This window comes from Ursus arctos, unplaced genomic scaffold (assembly GCF_023065955.2).
Source record: "Ursus arctos isolate Adak ecotype North America unplaced genomic scaffold, UrsArc2.0 scaffold_4, whole genome shotgun sequence".
NCBI classification, from domain to species: Eukaryota; Metazoa; Chordata; class Mammalia; order Carnivora; family Ursidae; genus Ursus; species Ursus arctos.
In genome coordinates, this window is record NW_026623056.1 from 84,458,489 (window position 1) to 84,485,000 (window position 26,512).

At 47.5% G+C, this 26,512-nt stretch overlaps 1 protein-coding gene across 2 annotated transcripts in view; it reads right to left on the minus strand.

Moving 5' to 3' along the window:
* Positions 1-392: 392 nt before the first annotated feature.
* The window catches only part of RCAN1 (regulator of calcineurin 1), a 103,143-nt gene continuing 77,023 nt past the window's right edge, over positions 393-26,512 (minus strand). Inside the window, exons 1-4 of one of the 2 annotated variants that reach the window (XM_026509021.4) lie at positions 11,267-11,438; positions 8,193-8,366; positions 5,322-5,481; positions 393-2,146 (exon numbers count right to left, since the gene is read on the minus strand). In XM_026509021.4, the coding sequence (XP_026364806.1) occupies positions 1,974-2,146; positions 5,322-5,481; positions 8,193-8,366; positions 11,267-11,353 (594 nt within the window). In that variant the 5' untranslated portion in view covers positions 11,354-11,438 and the 3' untranslated portion in view covers positions 393-1,973. Of the gene's footprint in view, positions 2,147-5,321; positions 5,482-8,192; positions 8,367-11,266; positions 11,439-26,512 lie in introns of those variants that run through there. The other variant, XM_026508961.4, reaches the window with a different exon arrangement.

Below are 26,512 nucleotides of genomic sequence, written 5' to 3' on the forward strand. Positions count from 1 at the left end.
CTTGAGATTCAAACAGAAGCCTCAGAGACACACTTTCCAACGTAACCGGCCTTTGTAATTCAGTATCTTCATGGACATCTTTTCTAACAGGAAAGACAACTCTTCAAATTAACAGTCAAAACGTTGTTGTGTAGTGGAGCTGCTGGTTTTTTTGGTGAGTAGGCTTCTTGCCAGAGTATCACCTCCCTCCACAAAGCAAATACTCAGACCCCTCGATCTCAGTTTTGGCTATTTTCCCCTTTACTAAGTGGTGTCCAGTTCGTGTGGTCAATCCCTCTGTGAACCAGAGCAAAGAACAAGGAGTTTCTACACAGACACTGAGGAAGGAATGTGTCCTTTTGAGACTGCAGGGTTCAAAGACTGATCGTCAGAAAGAAAAGGGCACAAAGATGAACCTTTCCATATTGTGCTGATTTATTAGAGACTGCAGTTAAAAAAAAATATTTTGAGGTTAGCCTCTCCAGTTTAAAAGCACTTAACCAGGAACATTGGAACAGCTATGCAATGGTCTCTCCCTCACCTGCCCCCCACCTCACCACGTACTGTAAACAGGGGTCTGAGAACATTCAGTTTCTTGATGGGAACAATCAAATGTATTTGCTTCTTAAAGGAAACCACCTTCCAAATTTCCAAAGCATATGCACTGTTACTTGGCATTAGGTATTTCAAAACGACCAATTTTGCTATGGTATTGTAAGGCCAAAATAGAATACCTCTTTACCAGACACACACATTACAGCTAGGAGAAAAAAAAATTACAGACTAAGCGAGTGTAACGACTCCATCAGGAATTAATGGGGAAAGGCACTGTATCTCTTCCGTTCCGCCACACACGTACTAACCACGTCACATGCTAGGAGTTCAAGTCCCGTCCAACATTTACCAGCGTTTTCTACAACATACAAGTCACGGGTAGGGTAATATTCTGACACTAATCCTTCACTGCCGTATTTTTCACCCCAGTGTACAACAGGTATGAATATATGCTATCAGCTTTATTTACAGGTTTATATTGACGTTTCAGTGGGGTAAAAAAAAAAAATCAACTATCTCAACCAACCGCTCCCCCAAAAGGTTTTTTTGGGGGGGGGGCTATGATTCATGTGTATAAACCACGATGTAAAGAAAGAAATGGAACCAATGTCTGACCCAAAAGTCCTAAACTAAAATTTCTCACCCACTAAAAGTTGGCAGTGAAACTGCTGTTCTCTGAATTTTATAAAGTGAAACTTGACACAGGAATTTCAGATCGACTTCTTTTGCCAAAGCACAAGGTAGATGTGGCATTGGACAGGACGCGGGCTGGATGTGTTCCAGGTGGGATGCCCCGTGTGAGTGCTGTTGCAAAGACAGTCAGGAATCTGGAAAGGTGACATTTTTTCCAAACGCTTTCCCGTCTTCCCAAAAGATGCAAAACAACAATGGCGTAACTCTATACACGAACAAAGGTTAGTTCTGAAAATCAGTAATATACATGCACAAACGTTAGAACATGAGGGGGTAAAAAATGAAACACTACAAATCCCACATTGCGTTGTTCTCGTTCTCAGGACGTTTCTGCACCACTTGGTGGCTCCAGCAGAGAGAGCCGACCCCGCAGGCTGGTCAGAAACAGAAGGCTCTCCCCACACCCGGGGACGAAGCTGCCCTTGACAAACACAGAAACTACCAGAAAAGAACAAGTACTAAACACTATCGTTATCAGTTTTCATGGAGACGGGCCCAAATGTCCTTGTGCGATCACCTCGAGCTCAGTGCCTGGCCCAGGACATTCCCGGGAGCCCAGGACACTGGAGGAGGCGGAGCGTCAGAACCAGGGGGCGGAGCCTGGATTCTCTTCTGAGCAACGTGAACTGGCATTCCTGCCACGCCGGTCACGGCTGCCACCTCCCAGGTCGTGAGCGGCCACTTCCACAGTACAAGATTCTCCCCGCGAGTGTGATTCGGAATACTTCTGCCCCCCGGCCGCCTGTTCAGCTTAAGTGCAGAGGCGTGTACTCCGGCCTTCGGGTCTGGATGATTTTTGGTTTGGGTCTCTTCATTCGTTCCATCTCGTCGTCTTCTTCGTTCTCCTGATCGCTCTCACAGACGTGCACCACCACGCTCGGTGTGGTGTCGGTCGCCGCGTGCAATTCATACTTTTCCCCTAGGGAAGGAAGAGAGATGCAGGTCACTCAGGCAAGGGTGGGAGGGCCAAAAAGCAAGAGCGCATGGAAAAGCATGGAGGGGAAGGCGCAGCCAGGCTTCTCTGGACGTTCAGTGGGGATGGAGGGACACAGCCAGCTATGCTCTGGATTGGTACTCCTTTGGTGGCTCTAGCAGAAAAAAATTTATATCTAGAAATATAATATCGAAATTTAAATGTAAATGTAATAAGCTATATATACACACACACATATATATAAAATCACCATTATATATTATTCTGCTTTCAAACACTGAATCGAGGTATATAGAAGGAGTTTATTTAATTAATTTATTTATCTATGTATTTACTCATTTATTTATTTAAATGGGAGGTAGGGGCAGAGGGAGAGGGAGAGAGAGAATCCCAAGCAGGCTCCATGCCCAGCATGGAGCCCAACGCGGGGCTCAATCTCAGATCCTGAGACTTGGGCCAAAGTCAGGAGTCAGACACCTAACCGACTGAGCCACGCAGGTGCCCCAAGGAGTGTATTTTTAATCACACTTAGCATGTTCACCAGGCCTCCTAAAATTCCCAGACGACTCCTTGCACAGTGCGCATTCAGGAGAAGACAATGCATGAATAAAACACGTTAGGAAGGGACATGGCGAGCCTCCCTCTCGAGGCTCCCCAGGAGGCAGCACGCACCTGAGACAGGAGGCACCAGGGGGGCCCCGCGTGAGGATGTAACTATGGCTGGTTTGAACCGGGTGCTCCCAAAACACGTGTGACCACAGCAGCCCTTTCACAGGACAACCTGCAGCCCCGGGAGGCAGGAGTGTCGCCCTGCATGTCTAGGTCTGCCTGAGTATGACCAAGTTCAGCCCAGCTCAGGTCCCTCTGGCGAGGCAGGGGTGGGATGATGTGTCTTCCGTAACTGCAAAGCCATCTGTGGCGCTGCTCTGGCTGCCTCTTCAGCGCTGAGGGAGAGGTGGCCACATGTGGGCTGGGGGCCCCACCGCTCAGTACTCGGAGCCCGCGGGCGCACTCCTTCCCATCCCTGTGAACTGCCATTTCCTCCTCTGTAAAATGGGGTAACGAAGGCCCTGACCTCGCTGAGCCGATTACCTCGGTGCAAGCCTAGTTCTTAGGTCCTGGCGCCCGGGTCACAGGCCTGGTAAGTGTCAGCTAGTTTTACTCGTTTACACACAGAGCACGGATCATTACTGGTGGGAAGCTGGGTGCAGCAGAATGCTAGGATTTAAACAGGTGGGGGGATGGTTTGCTTCTTACTCCACCCCTCCCAGGGGTACAAGGGTGGGTTTTTCTCCAAGTTCTGGGTGCTCTTCTTCAGCCCGGAGTCCAGACCTTCCAGCCTCACGCTACTCTGGGGACTCTGAACCCAGAAGGCACTTTTTCTCATAAAAAAGATAGTTGTTGTTTCTCTACCAGGAATGTCAGTGCAATCGCTTTTGGAAAGGTGAGCGAGTCTCAGCTCTCTCTCCCGGAGGAAATGCAGGTGGAGGGTCACAAGATCACGTGGGTCAGGATCCTTATCTACCAATTGGCCACGATCCATCGTAGGACCATCTTTGCAAAATCTTTGCAATCTTGTTGGCTGCAACGCACGGCCAAATAGGAAATGCTGGTCCAGCTCCCTGTGCAGTAAACTGGGGGTGAATGGATTTTATTATGTCTAGTTTCTGCAAAGGCTTCTCAAATCAGCCTTCTCTGAAGGCGTGGTAGATTCTGGAGTGTGAAGACTTGCCTTTAGCTGCACTTCTTGCATCTGGAGCAGTTGGTCACCTCTTCCAGATGAAGGCCCCATTTCTTCTCTTCTCCAGCATCCCCGCGGACTCCACTCCTCAGCTCTGCTGACGCGCCCGCGCCAGGAGCTTCGGGGAGGAGGCCCGCTTCCTCAGACTGGCCATCTTGACCTTCACGCCACCATTCCCAGGAAGTAATGTGATTCTTGCTCGCTCCCTCAGGGAGAACTTCCACTGGGGCGGTGCGTTCAGAAATGTGATCTTTTCAACATGAAACTGCTGATGGTCCAAGAAATAAAACCCTCCGTCGAAAGGAACATCACCAGATTGCCGGTCAAGGAGAAATGAGGAGCTGGCGGTCTCAGCGTTTGCGATGTTTGTTCTATGGTTAGGGCAGGAGGGTGGCCTTGAACCACTTCATGTCCCTCACCCAAACCCTAGCAGGTAGGACAGGAACCACCCACATTTTATGGTTTCCAGAAATCATGTATTGGGCACTGCCTGTGGGCCAGGCACCTTCGAGGTGCTTTCTACACAGCCTCATCTAGGGCTCGTTAACTCTACCGGGTAATACCCATTGTAGGGAGAAGGAGGCTGAGACCAGAGTATCTGTTATCACTCTGAATACTCACACCTTCCAAGCCATCAGGACTGGAACCTCTTCTTTCTCTGCATTTGAAAAGATGTGAGCACCCCAATGGGGCCAAGAGGGGGCACGCACGATGGGGGCTCTTTCTTCACTATGCTCTGTGGTTCTCTTGAACATTCACAAGGGCAGGTCAGAAAGAGATCAATGGACGAAACCACCTTGACTAAAAATGAAATTTCTGGGGCGCCTGGGTGGCACAGCGGTTAAGCGTCTGCCTTCGGCTCAGGGCGTGATCCCGGCGTTATGGGATCGAGCCCCACATCAGGCTCTTCTGCTGTGAGCCTGCTTCTTCCTCTCCCACTCCCCCTGCTTGTGTTCCCTCTCTCGCTGGCTGTCTCTATCTCTGTCAAATAAATAAAATCTTTAAAAAAAAATATGAAATTTCTAAAGAGTGGCATGGTCCGTTTTCCCTTTCCAAGTCCAATCGCTCGTTCTGGGGTGACAGGCCTGGGGCCCGGGTCTGGATCTGCCCACACAGGCTGTGCTCAGTGGGTGACAGGAAGGGTTCATGTGATGCCGGCCGTGAGGGGTCACAGTGCTTGGTCCCCACGACTGGCTAAGGCCAGAGGCAGGCACGCAGGCTCCCAACAACCTGAGTTATGGACACAGACGAACGCAAATAGAAAAAGTTCCCAAACACGCTCGCATCCATCGAAGGACAGTTGAAAGGGGCCACCAGGCTCTGGCTGCTCCCTGAGGGCAGGTGCGCGTCTCAGTCTTGGCCCTCGAGCACCAGTTCTCCCCATCTCTTTCCCTGCCCCCACCCCAGAGCACAGCTTACCTGGCCCCAGCTTGGAGATAGCGTATAACAGATCGTAATTTATGACGGGAGTGGCATCTTCCACTTGTTTCCAGCCAACTGGCGGCGAGGCGGGAGGAGAGATCAGAAACTGCTTGTCTGGATTTGGGGGAGCCAGGTGGGAGCTTCCTATGTGTAAAGTCTGAGGAGAGAGAGAAACACGGTGGATGTTTCGGGAGGAAAGAAGCCACGTGATGCAACAGCACTTAGTGACAGCTTGCGGAGGACTGGGGACAAAGGAAGAGCCCACGTCCGGGCAGTGGAACGCCTGCCGTTCAAGGACGGCTCGTGACAAGGTCTCGGCGGAAAAGGTGACAGGTTATGGTGCCCACCTGACTGCAGCCCCCTCCCAGGACAGGGACCCACAGGCACACAAGTAATTCCCACTGACCCAGACCGATGGCAAATTAGTACCGTTTTACTAGAAATGGAAAAAAATAAAGTACTATTGCTGAGGCCAGAAGCATCTCAGAATCCATTTCTTCCAGCTCTCCTATCACAGGGCATAACGGGAGCTCCAGAAGGCTAAACAACAGCTCGAAGATGATAGAGTTTCTCAGGGGCCAATGCGGGGACGGGGACCCAGGACTCCCGCCCACCCAGTGGTACCCTGCAATTCCCTCCCTCTGGGCTTCCAAAGCAGATGCCAGAAGCAAGGAAGGGAAAAAAGGTCCACCTTCCAGGAAGTTTAAAAAAAAGTAATAATATGAAACAATAACCCATGACGCTAGTTTGGGCTTCGAAGTCCTAGCGTGGCTACCGGGCCGTCCAGAAAGGTGTCACATCAAAGTCTTACCAGTTTGGGTTTTCTTTGTATTTTAGTTTTCACAAGGAGCATCCATTTACTTTCGTAATCAGAAGAAAGTTGTGGAAGGCCTAAGTAATGGTCCGGAGCGTGATCAAATGCAGAAAGGAGTGTGTTCACAACTCTGGGTCCAAGGCCAAGACCTGTGCCTCCCACACGCCACCAGGGGGCAGGGCATCCCAGCTCTAATTTACACTGAGGGGCCAGCAAGCCGTCCTTCTTCCCATGAGGAGTCTGCTCCTTTGCCGGCCTGGGGAGCTCAGAGCCCCAGTGGGGCCCCCCTCTAACCAGGAAGCAGCATCGGAGAAGTTCCTTCCCCTTCCACTGCTAACCTGGCAGATCCCTGTTACATCATCATACAGAACTTGGTGAGCTGCCTTGATGGGTCACCTATCACTGAAGGCTGGAGGGAGGGGGAAGGGGGGAGAGCTGGAAGGATGGCGAGCCAGAGAAAAAGCAAACCCGATGCACAGCCCTTCGTGAGTGTCCGGGGCTGGGACTCCTGCTACCGGGAGGATTTCTTAGGGTTAGCTACCTGTCTGGTCAACTCATTTTCCCCTTTCAAGCCAGGCCTGGCAGCCCTGTGCCCAAGGGCATGTCCACACTTGCAGACTGCCGGAGCTCGGTGCAGCCGAGAACGTGAATGGAGTGGGGACCCTCTCAGGTCTGCTCTCCATCTGGAAGATGTCATTAGCCCTAAACCCCGGAGCAAATTCCTGGAAACCCGCTGCACAAACCTTAGAGTGCTAGAGTAGTCATGCCCACAACCTTGCACTTGACTGACCACCTTTCTGAAGGAGCCGGAAAGGTTCTCCCAGTGTTACTCAAACCAAGGTCAGGGGCCATTTCTGAGATCGCTTGCTTTCAAGTACACGCTGCCAGTTAAGATAGGCGAGGCACTGCAAATGCAGAGTATGAACTTTGCCTTTCTCAAAATGAATTCTTAGAGCTTTAAATCAACACATAAGGTTCATACTGACTGGGGAGATTGTCCATCACACCCTGCTAAGTAAAGGAGAAGGCGGTAGTAACTCCATTGTTCTGTGCAAGAAAATGACCTACACTGTGTTCGTGTCTTTGTACGTGTGAAGGAGACCGTGTGTAAGGATTCACACTAGATTTTCAAAGGTGGTTACATCAGGGGGAAGGCTTTGGAAGGAGAGTGGAGAAATTATCTATTTAACTTTAGGGACTTTTGTGTTGTACTTGGATTGCGTGAGTCAACTTGTATCGCTTTTATCGTTGAAATGACAAAATAAACACACTTTAAAAAGGGTGTAGACCCATGACTGTGGCAGCGTCACCTATGACAGTGAAAACTGGGGAACAATACACATGTCTGACAGTACAGACCGGCTAAGTATGTCTGAAATACCTGTATGGCACAATATTATGTGCCTATTATAATGATCTTTTTTAAAAATTTAAATTCAATTAGCCAACATACAGTACATCACTAGTTTCAGGGGTAGAGTTCAGTAATTTATCAGTTGCATGTAACACCCAGCGCTCATCACATCACGTGCCCTCCTTAATCCCTATCACCCAGTTACCCCATACCCCCACCCTCCTCCCCTCCAGAAACCCTCGGTTTGTTTCCTAGAGTTAAGAGTCTCTCATGGTTTGTCTCCCTCTCTGCTGACTTCCCATGCACTCTTCCCTCCCTTCCCCTGTGATCCTCTGTGCTGTTTCTTATATTCCACGTATGAGTGAAACTGTGTAACTGTCTTTCTCTGATTGACTGATTTCGCTCAGCATAATCCCCTCCAGTTCCATCCATGTTGATGTAAATGGTAAGTATACATCCTTTCTGATGAATGAGTAATATTTCATACAATGATCTTTTTAAACATTTTCATGTGGCAGTAAAATGATCACGAATAATGATGCATGAAGGGAGGGTATGGAACAGGATATACTTTGTAATTCCAATATTGCGGTCCACATATATATGCAGAAAATAAGTCAATGTACAGCATAATCAATGTATAAGCTACTTTTAAAAAGGGGGAGAGGGAGAAGCATGCGTGTCAGTGGATTCAACTCACCTGGGCAAAATATAATTTCATTTCCTTTCCGAGAAATTCAGTCTTATGCAGATGGAGCCTGGCATCTGCTGCAGATAAGGGGTTGCTGAAGTTTATTCGGACTCGTTTGAAGCTCTTAAAATACTGAAAGGTGATATCCTTGTCGTATGTCCTAAAGAGGGATTCAAATTTGGCCTGAAAAGTAACAACAAAAATAAAAGGAGTTAGAACATACCTGTGTAGGAGTCTCGACGACTCCGTTACATTCCCTCTTAAGGAAGTGAACTAGTCTCATTTCGAGAACACCCAACCTCTTTCTTAAAGGAGGCAGAGAGCCAGCCTTTCCTCTCTGAGGAAGATTTGCTCCTTCTGCCCTTTTAATTCTAAGACAGGTGATTTTAGAAGAAAGTAAGAATGTATGATTTATTACATTCATTTAATCAGCAGAACAAGTACCAATACTTAAGCACCTCTTACAGCCACAGAAAGTCTTCTTCAAGTAGAAAAGGACAGTTCCTAACACCCAACGACCTTCCCCAGCCTCGTGAACTCTGATCCCACTGCTCAGTTTGGGAAGTTGCTGTGGGCATGAGCTATTTCTTTAGGGCTTAAGAACACTGGAGCTCATTTGAAAAAAGTAATTTTTTTTTTTTACAGATTTTATCTATTTATTTGAAAGAGAGATATAGAGCATGAGTAGGCAGAGTGGCAGGCAGAGGGAGAGGGAGAAGCAGGCTCCCTGCTGAGCAGGGAGCCAAAGGATGTGGGGCTCAATTCCAGGACACTGGGATCATGACCTGAGCCGAAGGCAGACAATTAACCAACTGAGCCACCCAGGCGCCCCAGAAAAAAAAAATCTATTGCACTGGGAAACAACAAAGTTAATAAGAAACCTTGCATTTCTTAGGGTAAAGGAAGAGGTCTAAGAAGAAATCCTTCTATTGTTTTCCCACGTGGTCTGTTACTTTTTAACTGTCTAAAAGAATACTGGTTTAAAAATTAATGTACTGCAAATGGAGCCATTTCTGCATGCTGCCTTTAATACATGTACGTTTCTAGCTCTCGTGAAGAGCACTATAAAGGCTACTGACATTATGAAACAGCATGAGCTCTTAGAATGGAAATGCCCAAGTTCAAGGGTGTTAGGCTTCCATTCAGGAGGGAGCTCATCAGCCTTCTGGGAAAAGCTCTTTTGGAGAGCCCCCTCCTGGGCTGGGTCCAGGAGGGGGAGAGGGCATCAGCAGGAGGGCGTGAGGGGAGCTGGGAGGCCATGCAGGGCCCCAGGGCTCCAACCAGAGAGGAACTTGACAGCCAGTCGAAACTTCCAGAAAGATTATATGGATTTTGAGTGGTCATGCTTTCTGAGTCTTTTTTTCCAGACTGAACACGGAGGACAGGTTGTGGGAACTCTGTGAAAAGCAGAAAGGGCTGGCTGAGGGTCCAGTGGGGGCAGAAAGGGGATCCATGCAGAAGGGGAGGTGGGTACCTCAGAAACCTATGGAAAGCACAGTTTCTGTAGAGGGGTGACGAGAGAGTGGCGTGTTAAGAGAGGAGAGCATTTTCAAGAATATTCGGCGCTAGGGAGGTGAGGGAATGGGATGTCCGGGTACAAGCCACCCCACAGGCAGGACAGGACGTGTGTTCGAGCCTGTGGGGCCAGTGGTCAGCCTGACTCCCCTGAGCAGGTTGGTGGGGGTGGGGGTGGGTGGGTGGGAAGAGCTCACGCACTTGTGAGTGAATTCCATGGCTTTAGTTCTTGAACATTTCTGAGGGGTTTTGCAGAGGCAAAGAATGAGAACAATGCATGGCTGATGCTTGGCGGAGGAGTTCGTCTGGGCACGTGACTCTCTCCCCACCTCTCCGGAGCATGAGGACCGGCAAGTTTCTGGCACAGCGTACGGGCATAAATTTGGAATTCTGCATGACCTCATCAATAGGCATTGTGACCAACTGCTTAGTTTTGAAGTTATGATTCAGAATTTAGGGAGAGAGGACTTTCAGGAATATTTTTAGAATACAAGTCGAGGCTCAGGAGCAGAACGCAAGAGAAGACACGGTATCTGTTGAATCCATATTACTGCGACACCATTCTCCTATAAAATAATCTTATTTGTTTTCATAACCGGTATCTGGTTATTACAGTTGTTGGATAGCATCTCTCTGTAATTAATTACATAAATATTGATTTTGACTCACATAAGGCTAATACGAAATACATAGATTTTGTAGTGCTTTCATACATAGAATGTGCTCTGATATCTAGTTCAAAGAGCCCAGTCCTGGCTCACAAGCATCGTATGCAATTATGGAGTTAAATTTGATTAAACGACAATAACAACAACACGAAACCTTCACAGGCTCCAATGTAGCATTGAGTATAAAGCACATCACATGAAATACCATCCCCAAACAGAACACACAGAATTCATTCATATCCAGTACTGCTCCAGATCAATGAGACAGCTGGGTAGCTACTGATGGAAACCCTACATCTTAATCAAATGAAGAAGAAAAGCATACTAATTAAAATTACTAATTATACTAATTACCACCAATGAGAGCTGCTTCCCGGGAGGTACACTTACCCCCACTTAAGTTATTTATCCAGTTTTACCACTTGCTACAGCCTCATTTTCCCTAGCTGAAGAAATCCGAAAACTTGAAGACAGGCCTTCATAATTACTACAAACATACACACATCTTTATGATATTTACTTCCTAAGATAAAATGAAATTATTCTGATCTCTAGATGTCAAAGTGAAACGCTCCATTCACTGTCAGAAAAAGCTTCCCTCCAGAAGTTGACTTACAACCTATACAGAATGAAAAACACCCTGTTAAAACTAGTTGCATTACTAGTTGGTCAAGGGACCTGGATGTTTTCCAATATTGACAGCTTTAAAAATTCTTTCGCAGTTCATTCCTCAGGCAACAGCTTTCGACTGATAAAGCTCCAAGTATTCTGGATTTATTTCAAAACCCCCAAACCCACAAGACAGCCACATAACACCCCTGCAAATATCTCAAGTTAACAGCCCCAATGAACACAATGCTTTGAAAACTCTCAAAAATCACATTATATTAGAAGCCTTACCCTGGTTTCACTTTCGCTGAAGATATCACTGTTTGCCACACAGGCAATCAGGGAGCTAAAACTGTAGTTAAAGTTTCTAAAGTGCATCTCGCTTTCTTAACAGTGAGAGGACTAGCAGCTCAGGCAGTCAAGCCCCAAGTGAGGTTCCCTTCCGAGAGGCTGGAGGTCGTTTCTCTGGGCGGCCCTTATAAAGCACCGAAGTCCAGCCCCCTGGGAAAAAAAAAGGCCAGCTTCCAGAGCATCCTGTTTGGACAGCAAATTCCTGAGTCAAGTCCTGCATGCTTTCAGGCAGACAGAGACAGAGTGTAAGTTTCTACTGGAAAGAGGTGACGTCAACACCTTAGTCATTTTCCCTATGCTAATTAACTTTGCTTGGGGAGGATGGAAAAAACAGCCAAGGTTTGCCTTGCAGCTGCTTTATCAACCCCTCTTGCAGCATAGTTTCCACTGGTAGTAATTCCATTCAGCCACTCAGACACCATGCTCCTCAGCTGAATGGGACGACCCTTCTTAAGATGGAAAATGTTACAGAAGAAAAATGAGGAAGGTCTCAGCAGTAAACAGTAATTAGCCTCCAGGGGAGTTTCGAGCCCTTCGGAAACCTGGAAACCCAAGTCTCGACTAGTCGTTTGATCCCTGTAATTCCCTGAAAACCTCAAAGTTTCGTGTTGGGGTATTAGAGAAGACATTTTGAAATCTTTCTTGGTCAATGAACTCTGTTTTTAAAGAAAAAAGTGGAATTCATTTTGAAATATGGCTTTTTTCCCCCCTAATTGAACTTTACTGGATGAATGTCCCAATTCCCGCTTGTATTCCACAGTGGGAACGTGGGAGGAGATCCTCAAGCAATCCTGGGATTTTTCATTGGAAAACTTTATTATTTGTAATTTGGGAACTAGGAATATGCAACCCTTTGATCATTTTCTAACAGCTACTGGATTCAGAAAAAGATACAAAAACATTTTAGAGAATCTCTGCTCTGAAGTTGAGAAAAGAAACATTGCGTGCAGTTGTCTTGCCTTGAGACATGTAGACAAAGTTGTTGTTGTTGTTGTTGTTGTTTTAATAGGAAAGGAAAAGAAATGGAAAGAATGTACGCTACGTTGAAAAGCTAGTCCAGCTGGCCCCTTTTCCAGGTACAATGTTTTGGTGTAGAGAAGCTACTGGGATGACAGGGTGCTAGTTCTTTCCATAGGCTGCAACTCTGAAATTCTAAGCACTTTACCAGTGTAGATCCCTAGGGCAGCCTGGGTCCCAGGTCCTTCCCAATCTCCCCAATTTCATTATCACCTAAAAGCACCTCAGTTACTTATAAAAGCATTCTCTAGGCTAGAGGCACACAGAGACACCTCCTCTGGAAGTTTCCAAGAGTTAAACAGACCGTTGCCATTCACACATAAAAATTAACTTCAAAGAATCATTAAAGCCAGCCAATAATAAAACGAATATATGCAATGGAGAAAAAACAAACCAGAGCATTTATCCCTCCAAAAGGGGAAAAGCAAAGTCTTCTTGGATGAATGAGCGTTGCTTCATTTCAGCGCTCGCTGCCTTGCTGCCAACCGTAGGATTATGTAAGTCACCAGTTATGGTGTTTGCTTTGCCAAATTACCCATCACCCCCAGCCCGGAAAGATCTCAATGCATATATTCTAACAAGTTTGGAACACCGTGAATAGTACGGGTTTGCATCAAACATCAAGGGGAAATGGTCGCGTGAGCCGGTGCTTGGCATTGGGGAGTGTCTGCTTGAGTGAGCTGCATTTTCAGCGCGGTCTGCGGGGGTCCGTGACACACAGGCTCCGGTGGCAGTAGTGCGGCTATGGGAGGTGTTGGTGGAGGAACGAAAGGGAGGGAGGAGACACACAACTGCCTCCCCCTCCTCCAGAGAGGCTGGGGAGGGCTCTGAGGTGCCCCCCCACCTCCTGCCAGCTCCAACCCCTTTTCTTTCTCCTGGGGTCCACCTTAGCAAGTAGAGTTAAAAGGAGATCGGAGGAGGAAGAGGCTAATTTCACTGTCTTTTTCTTCTTTTTTTAAAATTTATTTATTATTTTTTTAAGATTTTATTTATTTGACAGACAGCACAAGCAGGGGGAGCTGTAGAGAGAGAGGGAGAAGCAGGCTTCCTCCTGAGCAAGGAGCCGGATACGGGACTCGATCCCAGAACTCCGAGATCATGACCTGAGCCGAAGGCAGACGCTTCACCGACTGAGCCACCCAGGAATCCCCCCCCCCTTTTTTTTTTAATCATGACATGAAGTTCCAGATCAGTTGTGTGGGCCGATCTGAAACATTTTTGTTCGTCCTCAGATGAACAAGAGTACTGCTGCTCACCCAAATTTATAGTTTTTGTTTCCTTGTACAGATGAAAACAACAAAAAAGGAATAGTGAGGTATCCGAAGATTGTTCATCTGTCTTTGCTCATAGAAATAGATGACAAATGACTGATCTTTCACCACGATGCCCAAAACGCCTAAAAAAAAAGTGTAATTCTGTACCTGCCTTTGAATTGATTTCGAGCTCATTCGAATCCACTTCTGAACTGAGTGCTCCCATTTTTACATCAGGAAGACGAGCTCAAAATGGTGGCCAACTGTAGGGAGGCTGAAAAGAATGCTCTCTGGCAAAACTCACTGGGTCACAGAGCGACCAGGGCCTTGGACCGGGAGAGGGGCACCTCGGGGCCACAGCACAGGCTTCCTTGGCTACTGTGTGAGTGTGGCTGGCCAAGGGGACAGACACCTGTCCTTGTACCCAGAGCAACACTGCTGCAAACTCATCTCGGTTCCCCTTCCTCTGCTAATCTGACAGCTCTCCTTAGGAATGTCTGTTTTTTGACTGCATGTCTATTATACGTGAACTGGGATTTCTAAACATCCTGTGCAAAAGAATTACACTGTAAATAGTGATTTTCCCCACGGAGGATAAAAATTGTTCCAGAACAAGTATTTAGCGAGTGGACTTTCCTACATTATATCGCTTGTCATTTGGGAGACAAGTACAAGTGTTTGCTAGTCGGATATAAGTGATTTGAAGACAGCAGTGCCTAATGTCTCATTAGAGCTCTTGAAAAGCATGCTAAGACTTGCACTTAAAATAGTAACACTGACACCAGAAGTTAAAGAAGAAATGAAATGCTTTAGCCACCTGAAAGCTTTAGCTGTTTTGCATTTCTTCCATTCATACCATAAAAATTCTAAATGAGTCTCTTTACCTTACACTTGCCTCCTCTGGCTCCATATGCAGTTAGAACATATTTCACCAAGAAATTTTCTATTTTCAGTGAGGAAAAATTGAGGTTTCTGTTGAATTTCCCCAATCCCATTACAGCATTCCTCAGGCAAAGTTAGGATGACCTCAGCAAGTCCTTAAAAACCCCAAGGAGTTTACGACTATGCCAAGAATGTGCCCCTGGGGAAACTTGCTACAAAACCACCAGAAAGGGAAACTGAGTTTGGGCTTGGATGCGCAAACCACAGCAGGGCAAAGAATGAGGCAATCTGCAAAAGCCGGAGGGGTGGGGAAGGGTGGTGTGGAGGGAATGACACACCTGCCTCGGATAAAAGGTGTCATTTTAAAGAGCACTTATCTTGAATGCTAATGGCACTTGTGGTTTAGGCGAGTTTTTAGCTTCTGAGATAATGGAACTGTCCCACTGTTACTTTATATTTGTAGCATTTCTAGCACGGGGAGCTTTGTTCTTCCAGCCCAAGTTACTCTACAATAGAAAAACCCAGGGGCTCACTCTGACACTCCATATCATTTCCCAGTCTAAAAGATGTTATTAACTAAGGACGTGTCCTTGTCCTCAGCTTGTAAACCGGGTTAATATCGAATTCAGAGCTGTGGTGGGATCAAACAATGTGATGTCGGCAGAGTGCCTGGCACAGAGCCTGAAACACAACTGGTGGCTGTGGCGTTTCTATTTCCTCTTTCACCTCTAAGGATGCTGAGGTCCAGAAGGGCACACTTTGTTAAGGAGAGTCAGGACTCACCCTGGTCTTTGGATCGCAGATTGCAGGCTTGCTCCATGGAACTACAGAACCACGCCCACCTAGCGCAGTGCCTTCTGGTGTCCTAGCTCATTTCCCCATCTCTGTTCTCTCAGCCCCTCTGGTTGGACCGTCTAGGGCATCTTGGATGTCTTCCTCTTCTAAGTGCCCCACCTGGAGGTCCATGGAGAGTTCTGTGGATTCTCTGTACCACCCTCCACTTTGCACTCTCAGCACACCATGTCAGGCAGCTTCTGCCATTGCAATACCTATTAACTGGCTTCGCTGTGGCCAATTTCTCATGTTTCCAATATCGTACAGAATTCCACAACATAAAACTTCCTGAAGCCGGCCTTGATCACATTCCTCTCCCACTGGAAAAAATTCCATGACTTCCCATTGTTCCTTAGGTTAAAGATGAAGACTTTCACTTAGCATTCATCCATGTACCCATCCATGCATCCATCTGTTCAACCATCCAACCATGCATGCATGCATCCATCCACCCGACCACGCATCCATGCATCCATCTGTCCATCCAAACATCCATCCAACCATGCATGCATCCATCCACCCGACCACGCATCCATCTGTCCATCCAAACATCCATCCAACCATGCATGCATCCATCCATCCACCCATCCATCCATCTGTCCATCCAAACATCCATCCAACCATGCATGCATCCATGCATCTATCCATCCATCTGCCCATCCATCCATCCATCCATCCATCCATCTGTTCTTTCACCCATCCATCCATCCATCTGTTCTTTAACCCAAACAGTGTTGGGTGTTCAAGAGTGAACAAAACAGACAAAACTCCCTGCCTTCATGGAGCTTACATTCTAGACAGGAAGAAAAGAAAAAGAAGAGAAACAAGATAAATGGGTAAAATACACAGTGTGTTTAGACAGTGCTATGTGCTGGGGAAAAGGCACAGAGGAGGGATAGGAAGACCTGCGAAAAGGAGTGTTGAGTGAGAGACTAGCCAGAGAAGGCATCTCTGAGAAGATGACATGTGAATGCATTATATCTGAAGTAAGTAGGGGAGTGAACTGTGGGATGTTGGGGAACTGCATTCCAGTTCTGGGAACAGAATACACAAAGGCACCAAAGCAGGAGAACTGGGCACATTAAAGGCCCAGCAGGAGGCTCCGGATGGCTGCAGGGGAGAGACATGGAGAAAGTGGTTGGGAACAACGCCATGTGAGCCTTTTAGCCCTGAAAGAACTCTGGCTTCTATTCTGACCAAGATGGCAGCCACTGGAGGGATTGGAGCATGACCTGACCTCCATACCACAGAACCAGAATAAACAGCGAGGTGGAAACAAGATGCCCAGTGAGGCCTGAGCCTTCCCCAGCCACGGAGCCCACAGCACTTTGCAGCACACCTGCAGCTGTGCCTGCTTTCCTCAGTTCCCTCAGCCAGCTACTTATCTCTTCTCTGCCCATCAGACTCCTATTCATCCTTTAAAGCCCACCACAAACACCGTGTTTCCAGGAGATGCCCCTCCCGACTAAATGTCCTCTCCCTCCTTTAGCCCCGTTGACCCCCCTGGGCTCTCACCATAGTCTGCCTCACACCCTAGTTCTGTTCTTATCTGGCACCTTCCCGAATGCAGTGAAAGCCACGTGGGGGCAACACCACTCACTCTGTGCTTCCTGGAGTTGCGGATAAGTGTTTGTGACATTCAGACTGCCCCAGGGAGGACCCCTCTGAGGCACGTAAAGAGCCTGAATTCACCGGGCATCCAAGGGCCATGGTCCTTGGTGGTCCTGACTGAAGGGTGTCCCGAGTCTTTGATTTGAGCAACGGCCATGCCCTTCCTTTCCATCCTAGAAGGTGCTGTAGCGTCAGCAAAGGCGTGCGTGTGTGTTTGGAGTGCGCCAGGCCCGTTCCCCGGGCGTACGTTCTCTGTCCTTGCTGTGCGGGAGCCCGAGGGTCGCTGGGGCATGGCGGACTGAGCCATCAGCTACAGACTCAGAGGCCCCAGCCACAGGATGCTATCAGAGGACTCTGATTCCTACGGCCACGGCAGCGGTCTCAGCAACCCTCTGCACGTGGGAAAACATATTCAACTGAACATAATATTTTCACCTCTTTCAATGTCTTTTTATGTCTTTTTTAAATGCCTATTTTTAGGGTATGTTTTATAAGGTGCCCAGTGTAGAGCTGAGATTGTGTAGAATTTATGAACACAAACGCTTCTACTGGCAGATGTACTGAAAATTCTCTTAAAAGTGAGGTTCACGATCAAAACCCACAGAGACCACTTGTCCAAGCAGGAATCTTCTTTGAGCTTTGTCCTAACGATCAAGAAAGAGAGGAGGAAAAAATGTGCTTTTTGATCTCCAAAGGAGGTTCCATTCTTGTTCTCTTTCAGGAGTAATCAGGGAGCTGGGCTCTGAGAGGCCAGATTTGGGCGCAGGAATTTACTGCTTTTAGCTTTGCTTTATCACTGGTAACATCGGCTCGGTCACAGGGAAGGGCCTCCGGTTTCAAAGACAATGTCACACAAAGCTGGTAACCTTTCTGCTGATGGGCTTCAAGGTTCTAAAGGAACCTTGAACAAACAGGCCAGTGGTACTTCTCCCAGGACGGGGGGATGATGCCTAAAATAAGAATTCCACATCTAAGAAAACCACCTTAAATGAAGATCATGTTTATGTTTCATAAGCAGTCGTCTTCTGCATCTGTAGGATAACCGAGAAGAAACGACATGAATACCAAGCTTCAGCCTGGCACATTTGTGATAATTTGAAAAGTAGAAGAGCCTGAGGGATCCGATACTTTGCACGGATTCATACAAGACAGTGCGCACATAATCTGTGTTTCTGGGATAATCCAGAACTTTCAAGGACTTAAATAAATAATATGGGTGGCTTACTGATGCCAGTGCCAAAAAGGACTGATGCAGTGGTGAAGCTGCTAGGGGCACCCGGGTGGCTCAGTTGGTTAAGTGTCTGCCTTCAGCTCAGGCCATGATCTCAGGGTCCTGGGATCTAGCCCTCTATCGGGCTCCCTGCTCAGCGGGGAGCCTGCTTCTCCCTCTCCCTCTGCCCCTCCCCCCTGCTTGTGTTCTCTCTGTCTCAAATAAATAAAATCTTTAAAAAAAACAACAATGGTGAAGCTGCGGGCCATGTATTTTAGCAAAAGGGCACGCATGCTCTGTCAAAGCTTACGGTGAAATTTAAAAAAATTGCAATCGTCAAAAAAAGAAAAAGAAAAAAGAAAGAAAAGAGAAGAAATAAAATGAAATAATCAGTGGATTAGGAAAAAGTAGGGAGGAAGAGCATGTTCAAATTTATCCCTTAAAGAGGTCAGAGTTCATACAAGATTTCATCTTGGTTGTTAAATTCCACAGGCGCTCAAAATCCCATTAACTTTTGTTTCCTTATTACCTCACTCTTTCCTTAGTACATAAAGGTTACCCACCCCTCTGTAACTTCTTGGAAACCGACTGCTTACAGGGCTTACGAAGGAGAAACAGCCATAGGCAAATCAGAACGACACTTAATGAATGACCTGCAGACCAGCAGACAGGGGATTAAGGGAGGTAACGTTTATTTAGAGATGACTGGGGCCCAAGCCACCCTAATTAATCATCCCTTATTTGCTCTCTTTCTCTCTTCCTTTCTAGACCCACCTTGGTTTAATTATTGATTTTAACTTCTGCCTTGGTGTCAGCAGGGGAGCGATCCCGTGGTGACAAAGCCCCAGGGGCGGGGGCAGGAAATGGAGGGGAGCAGGGTAGCCACAGTTGGCCCCTGCTCTCCTTACTCGCCAGGACCTGGTTCTCTCTCGGTCCAGCTTGCAGCCTGCCCTCATTCATTCCCATCAAGGAAATCCCTTTCCCTCCAGAGCACGGGCTCTCCTTTCTCGTGTGAATGCCAACGGAAGGACCCTGAGCCTTTCAGTGCCATATTCTACACTCATCTGGACAGAACTGATGCAGCTGAACCCTGGCCAGGATGTGTGCTGCCTGGAGGTGGAGGCCAGGGGTCTTTCTAGTAGGTTCTCCCAGGGAACCTGGCCCAGGGCTAGGGCCCTGCAATAGCCTATAGATTCCAGGGGAAGCATCTGGCTGCATAAGGAGAGAGCGTGGAGCAAAATCACAATCTCTAAGTCTATAAAACCACCAAGTAGAAAACACAGTTTTCGAGAACTTTGCTGGGCGGAGTTTGTATCCACACCCACTTTAAAAACTCAGGAGTCGGCTCAGAAATCATTTTCTGCCAAACCCGGGAGCAGAGAAAAGTGTGTCCTGTGTGTTTTTCCTGCTCTTTGCATCCCCACCCCGGGCCCTGTTTCCACATCTGTAGCTGAGAGCATATGCTGTCTTTTTGTACTCACGCTGCCTTCTTCGCTGATTATTTGCAAGTCTGATAATAAGCTGCATGAGAAAGTCTATCCTGTCTTCATGAGGATGGCACAATGACTTCAAATATATTTAGACAAGAAATAAACCATTCACACAGAACAGACAACTTTGGATACTAACACTCGCCATCAGAAAAGGGAACAACTGGGCCGACTTTGTTCGTTGGGGACATCTGGGTGTTGCTGTCAAGGGACGAGAACTTGGCCACAGGCCTCTGCACCATGGCGTCTGGGACGGAAGGCCCGTCCTCTTGGGTCTAGAACTGTTGTGAGCTGGCAGCACCCCAACATTTAAGAAGTTAGCTATCAATATTGAAACACTAGGAGGTTTCACATAGAAACAGAACATCTGGCTTCTTGGGAGGTAAAGAAGGGAAGATGAAGCCATTGGGGGCCCAGAGGGCCACATGGCTATGGCTGACCTGGAAGCTAAACCCTGTGCTCTCCAGATGGAATTGTCGCCATCGCTCCCGACCCCAGAGGCATTTGAGCTCTTGGCCTCTGGCTTAATTAAGTAGTCAGCAAAAAGAGATTAGTCCCTTGCTGTGAGCCAGACACGGAGGGGTAGGGGTACGCGTGAAGCTGCTCTCCCACCCACCCCGGCGCTCACAATGTTCTCTGTCACATGATGCACTTCGAATAATACACTCAGAGAGCATGTCTGTCACTCCTCCCATGGCAATTCTTTATTTTTTTCTGGCCCGTTCACTGACACAACACATTTTCATAAGTGACTCCCTGGACATTTGCCAAATGTTCTCTTCCACCCCTGAAATTATACGGTAACGCAAGCGAACAGTGGAGACATGAGGAGAGGGGTGACACAGATTCTGCTCAAACGTCTACAAACCACAGTTGGTTCTTTAGAAATCGTTAGTAAGACGTGATTGGGTCATACCAGGGAGGCAGACAGCACGACTAAGAATCAGAATCTTAACACACTTACTGACTTCCACAGAACGAGCCTGTGATCGGTGGAGACAGAAAGGTTTTGTCATGAGTGGCCTTAGAAGACGGGGTTAGAGCTGATCGGAAAGAAAGACAGAGAGGCAGGTGTTTTCAGGGTGAGGCTTTTAAGGTAGTTCTTTTCTTTGCTTTTTCTAAAGATTTGTTTATTTATTTGTCAGAGAGAGAGAGCGTGCACAAGCAGGGGAAGCGGCAGGCAGAGGGAGAAGCAGGCTCCCCGCTAAGTGTAAGGAGCCCAACGCGGGACTCGATCTCAGGAGCCTGGGATCATGACCTGAGCTGAAGGCAGATGCCCAAATGACTGAGCCACCTAGGCACCCCAAGATAGTTCTATAAAAGCCCATTTAAAGGGGGCCTGGGTGGCTCAGTCGGCTAAGCGTCTACATTCAGTTCAGGTCGTGACCTCAGGTTCCTGGGATGGAGGCCCACCTCTGGCTCCCTGCACAGTGAGGAGTCTGCTTCTCCCTCTCCCTCTGCCCCTTCCCCAGCTCATGCTCTCTCTCAAATAAATAAATTAAAAATCTTAAAAAAAAAAAAAGACCATTTAAGCTGCCTTTGCAAAAACCTAGGACACAGTTTGATCAATCTTCTTGTGATTGAAGTAACTCTTAGGAAGATTGTGCCCGACTTCATCCTTTAAAGGAACCCTCCCCAAGAGTCTAAGCTGGCCTGGCTCTTCCATCCTGAAGGAGGACACGGTGGTATTACAACCCTCTGTAGAGGTGAATTACGTGGCATGTACGGTAATCAACCACGGGGGTCTGCTGAGCCGCCACCCCCTGCAACCCCTCAACCAACCAATAAATTCAACAGGCACTGGCTGCTTCCAGCCCCAGAGACAGATGTTCTTGTGCAGGAGATTTATTTGGGGGGTGCTCCTGGGCTCAATACCCAAGGAAAGGAGGGTGGGGGGATAGTAAGGGGAGGAAGGGAGACTGGGCAGAGGAAAACTAAAACTACGATGTTCTAATGGAAGCTTTGCTGGTCCTGTGGGGAGTTCTGAAGATGGCCCGACCCCCGAAGGGCTGGGTGTTGATACCCCCACGTGGGTCAGCTCTGGGATAGCAGCTACCTGGAGAAGGGGGGGGAGTTAGGGAGGTGGCTCTCAGCTGAAGTAAAGGGGGCAATCGCCAAGGGCACCTGGGGGGCAACTCCTTTATTACTGAAGGGTGCTGGAGTGTTACTGTGTCCACCAACCAACCAAATAACCAACCAACCGACCACCAAATCACTCCCAAGATCAAGAAACCAATAAGTTCTGAGGTCAAAGAGTTGTACACTAAGTTAATCATTTGAAATCTCTCACAAACAGGACAGACTTTAAGCTGGGCACCATGAGAATACTGATTCCACTCCAGATCATTTGATCATCTACGCATGTTAAGGAACTTTCAAAAAAATATGGTTAAAAAAAAAAGGCAATAAACTCAACAGTTTTAGACTCTCAGCATTAACCATGTCAACTGAAAACCCAACAATTTTACTCCTAGGAACTTATTCTAAAGGAAATCCACACAGCTGTGGGCAAAGATTTAGACGCAAACATATTCCCCCACAATGCTGCTTATGCAAATCACATGCCTAAAGCAACCTCAACATCCAATCAGTGGCCAGCTAATTAATACGCTGAATCCATGCCATTGATTACAGAGCTTCTCACAGTAAGGTGAAAACTATCTCATGACACAATAAAGATGTTCACAACTTGCTGTTAAGAGAAAAAAGCAGGTTACAAAGCAATGTTTATTGCTGTGATCCATTTTGGTGAAAAGAAAAAATAAGCACATTAGTATGAGATTGCAATGTTTTCCTTTTTTGCCTATTTGGACTTCGCTAGTATTTCCGCAATTTATGACGTTCCTAATAACCAAAAGGCTTCTCTCTTTCCCCTCCCCCCACTATCTCTTGTACATCAGTGGTCACAGAAACCTTGGTTAACAGATAAGTTATTCAAGGTTAAACGTTAGGGAGAGGAAATCCACCTCCTCTTTTTTTGCATAATGCTGTGGTATGTGTCTCTAATTTCTTTGTACTGCAAGGATTTGATACACACAATTCCCAAACCTGGTGTTTTTTAACCCATGAATATTTTGGGGTGCCCACTGTTGAAAGAACCCCATCTCTTACCTAAATACTTTTAAAAATAGGGATTTCACCAGAAAATATTTTGTTTTTCTTTGATAACCTCTTTGGTCAACCATTTTTATCTGGTGAAGAGGCCAAATATCAGCTGTGTTGACTGGGCCATTCTCGCTAGAGTCAAGGCCACGGCCTGCCCGGAGACCGGCACAAGGCTGTCCTGCTCCGCAGTGCTGAGTTCCACAGAAACGTGAACAACTCTCACACGGCACATTCTACGGGCTCCATGGTGTGGCCGGCAGAACATATCTGATTCTGGAAAATCTCCTATCCAGGCCTTGCCGATGACCCCCGGCATGTTGCCTTCTCTGAGCAGAACTCTCAAATTCCGTCACTGCCATGTCCTCACCCCTCCTCCTTCCTCATCTGTGCTTTCTCTACTCTTCTTGCTGTCCCAGAGTCACATTCCAGATCTCTTCCTTTCTCCTTGGGATGGCCCTGCCCTCTGCATCCCCCTTCTAACAAGACTGGAATGTTACCTAATGAACTTGTTTTCCCATTACAGCGTTAATGATGACAGCTGTTCGAGTGCAAGAAGGCCTCCCGGAGAAGATGGATTTAATCAGCAAATTATGGAGATCAAAGTCTCACCCCCGAAGGAGTGAATGCATGGCTAAGAGGAAAATTCCAGGCAGCAAATGAGTTACAGGGGAAAACTCCCTCAGACAGGTGGGCTTTTCTGGGGCTGGGTTCTACCTACCTGGAGATGAAATGTGTATGTTTTGAGCACCTTTATTGAGCAGATTCTTATATGGGCCGTTTGGGATTAAGAACAGACTTTCAAGTGCAAAGAATAACCATTCCTTTGTGCATTTCATTCAACTATCATCTATGAATCCCCATCCTCCTAGGACCTTGAGCAGAGAACCCAGGAACGCCATGCCCAGGCTTCTGACAACAGACCTGTCAGCTAATAGCTGGGTGTTCTGTTAAGCCTCTAAATCTGTGGTAATTGATCATACAGTTACAGAACAGATTTCCTGAATCAGAAGCTCTGTTTTATTTTTTTTTTTAATTTTTATTTATTAGAGAAAGCACACAAGTAGGGGAGTGGCAGGCAGAAGGAGAGGGAGAAGCAGGCTCCCCTGCTGAGCAGGGAACCCGACTTGGGACTAATCCCAGAACCCTGAGATCATGACCTGAGCCAAAGGCAGACGTTAACCCACTGAGCCACCCAGGTGCCCAGCAGCTCTATGTTTTAGTAAGTCCTCTAAGTGATGGGATGCACACTCAAGTTTGAGCACCTCTGGTGTACAGAAAGGGCCCACATAGCACAGCTCAGCGCAAGCAAGTCTGGGGTGAACGGCAGCCGCTGTACTATCATTATACATTCTGAGGATCTTCTGGCTCCTTTGTCGCATTTGAAACCATTTCTAAAAGTACAAAAGAAAAAAAATCTTGTGACCTGCCCTTCAGGTGTGAGATCAGACTGACCACGGGACATTCTGCAAATGCCACACAAGGGGGCCATGCAAAATTCCCTTTTCCCCCTTCAACCTAAGGGTCAAGGGCAGCCAGAGCTAATTCTGATAAAGCAGCTGCAGAAGAAAAGTTCTAACAGAAGCGGGGCAGGAAAGGCGGACTGAGTCCCCTATTCCGAAAGGCTACACCAGGGGATGGTGGACCTGAGTCTCCAAAACTATAAAGGTAGGACCTACTTCTGCGGGCCGTGGTGCGCCGTGGAGAACCCCGCCTGGGGCTCGGCACGGGGCCTGGCTCGTAGTGGATACCCAGAGTGAACCGTGACCGCACTCCCCCCCCCCCCCCCCCCGCACCCTCCATTCCACCCTTCTGCATTCCACTCGCTTCTTCCAGCTTTTTCTGACCCTTTTCTGATTAGTGTTAGCACGGGTTATCTTTCTCCGCCCACTTACTTTTAATCTACACATGTCTTTGTGTTTACAGTGGGTTTCTCGTTGACGACATCCGGTGGGATCGCGTTTTTTGATCGCCTCTGACAATCTTGGTCTTTAATTGGTGCATCTTGACCACTGAACGTTCAAAGTGATCTCATGAAGTTGGATTCACAGCTACCGTACTGCTTACAGTTTCTGACTCTTTATCCCTGTTTCCTCACCCCATCCTTCTTCCCATCTCTCTGGTTCCTTCCTCCACCGCCCTTCTCTCCTCCTAGGAGGGCGCCTTCACCAGGGGCTGCCAAGGGGGTGACAGGAAGGATACCATCTTGCAGGTGGTCACGGGTGCCTTAGGTAGGCTTAGGGAGGCCTGTTTGTAGGAACAGATGGCTGGAAGCCTTCACCCAGTTCTCTGCATGCTACCTGACGGCACACAGGGAGGAAGAGCATTCTAGAAGGTGAGCTTTGGAAAACCCACCACCACGGCCTCTTCGTTGAGACATTAGGAAACACCCTGTCCCTCTCTTCCTGTCAGCCCTGCTTTGGCCTCCACTTGCTCTCAGGAGAATATCCAGCCTCTAGACCACGAGTGGCTCCTGTGACCTCTCCGTGCAGGTCCCGCCACACTGTCCTGGTTCATCAGGGCTCCCCAGGCTTTTAGCACTCAGAGGCTCTCATCCAAGCTGCTTCCTCTGCATAGAGCACCTCCTGCGTCTTCTCCTGGCCGAGTCCCACTTTTATAATAATTTAAATATCATCTCCGGGGGCACAGAAATTGCCCCAGGACCCACGGATGTGGTTACCTTTTCTGTTAAGCACTCCTATTCCTTCCTGACCCCGATAATGACTGCAAATGTTCTGGGTTGATCTCTTTAACATCCATTTTCCCTTCTGTGCCTCCTCAGAAGCTGGAGAACGACAGTCCAACCCTGCTTTCAATGACTTGAAAACCTGACATAGACCATCAAGTTAGCGATGTACATGTGACGTCTGGTGCGCCAGAATAGGACCCGCGGGGCTTAATTCTGCAGTAGATTTATTGTGATGATCTGCACCAAGTTGTTCCTCTTGCTGTAACAACTTATATGGATGGTGTGATCTAAGCATAGTGTGTCAAGGCCAAGGTTTAGAATTTGCTACGGGAGTAGAACATGTATTGAATTTTGTATGAAGAGCTATTTGTTTAAATTACACAGCTAGGCTATCTTGCCACTTTTAAAATGAATTCAGAAGAGGTCCTAAAACACTAAAATCAAGAATATAGGTGGAAATATGTTTAGATGTTTAAGGTACATTTGCATAGTGTGATGAGAACATAAGTAAAAGGCACAGTGGCTGTCAAAGGATTAAAGTACAGGGCTGACCCTGACTCACCGAAGCAATCTTGAGAAAGAAGAACAAAGCTGGAGGTCCCATGCTCTCTGATTACAAAACTCAGTATTCAAAACAGTGTGGCACTGGCACAAAAACAGGCACACAGAGTAATGGAACAGAACAGAGGAGCCCAGAAATAAAGCCATGCTGTATAGTCAAGTAATCTTTGACAAAGGAGGCAAGGATATCCAACGGGGAAAAGACAGTCTCGTCAATAAATGGTGCTGGGAAACGACAGCTACATGCAAAAGAATTAAACTGGGGGCACCTGGGTGGCTCAGTTGGTTAAGCATCTGCCTTTGTCTCAGGTCATGATTCCAGGGTCCTGGGATCAAGCCCTGCGTAAGGTTCCCAGCTCAGCATGGAACCTGCTTGAGATTCTTTCTCCCCCTCTATCCCTCCTCCCACTTGTGCTCCCTCTCTCTCAAATAAAGAAATACAATCTTTGGGGTGCCTGGGTGGCTCAGTTGTTAAGCGTCTGCCTTCGGCTCAGGGCGTGATCCCAGCGTTCTGGGATCGAGCCCCACATCAGGCTC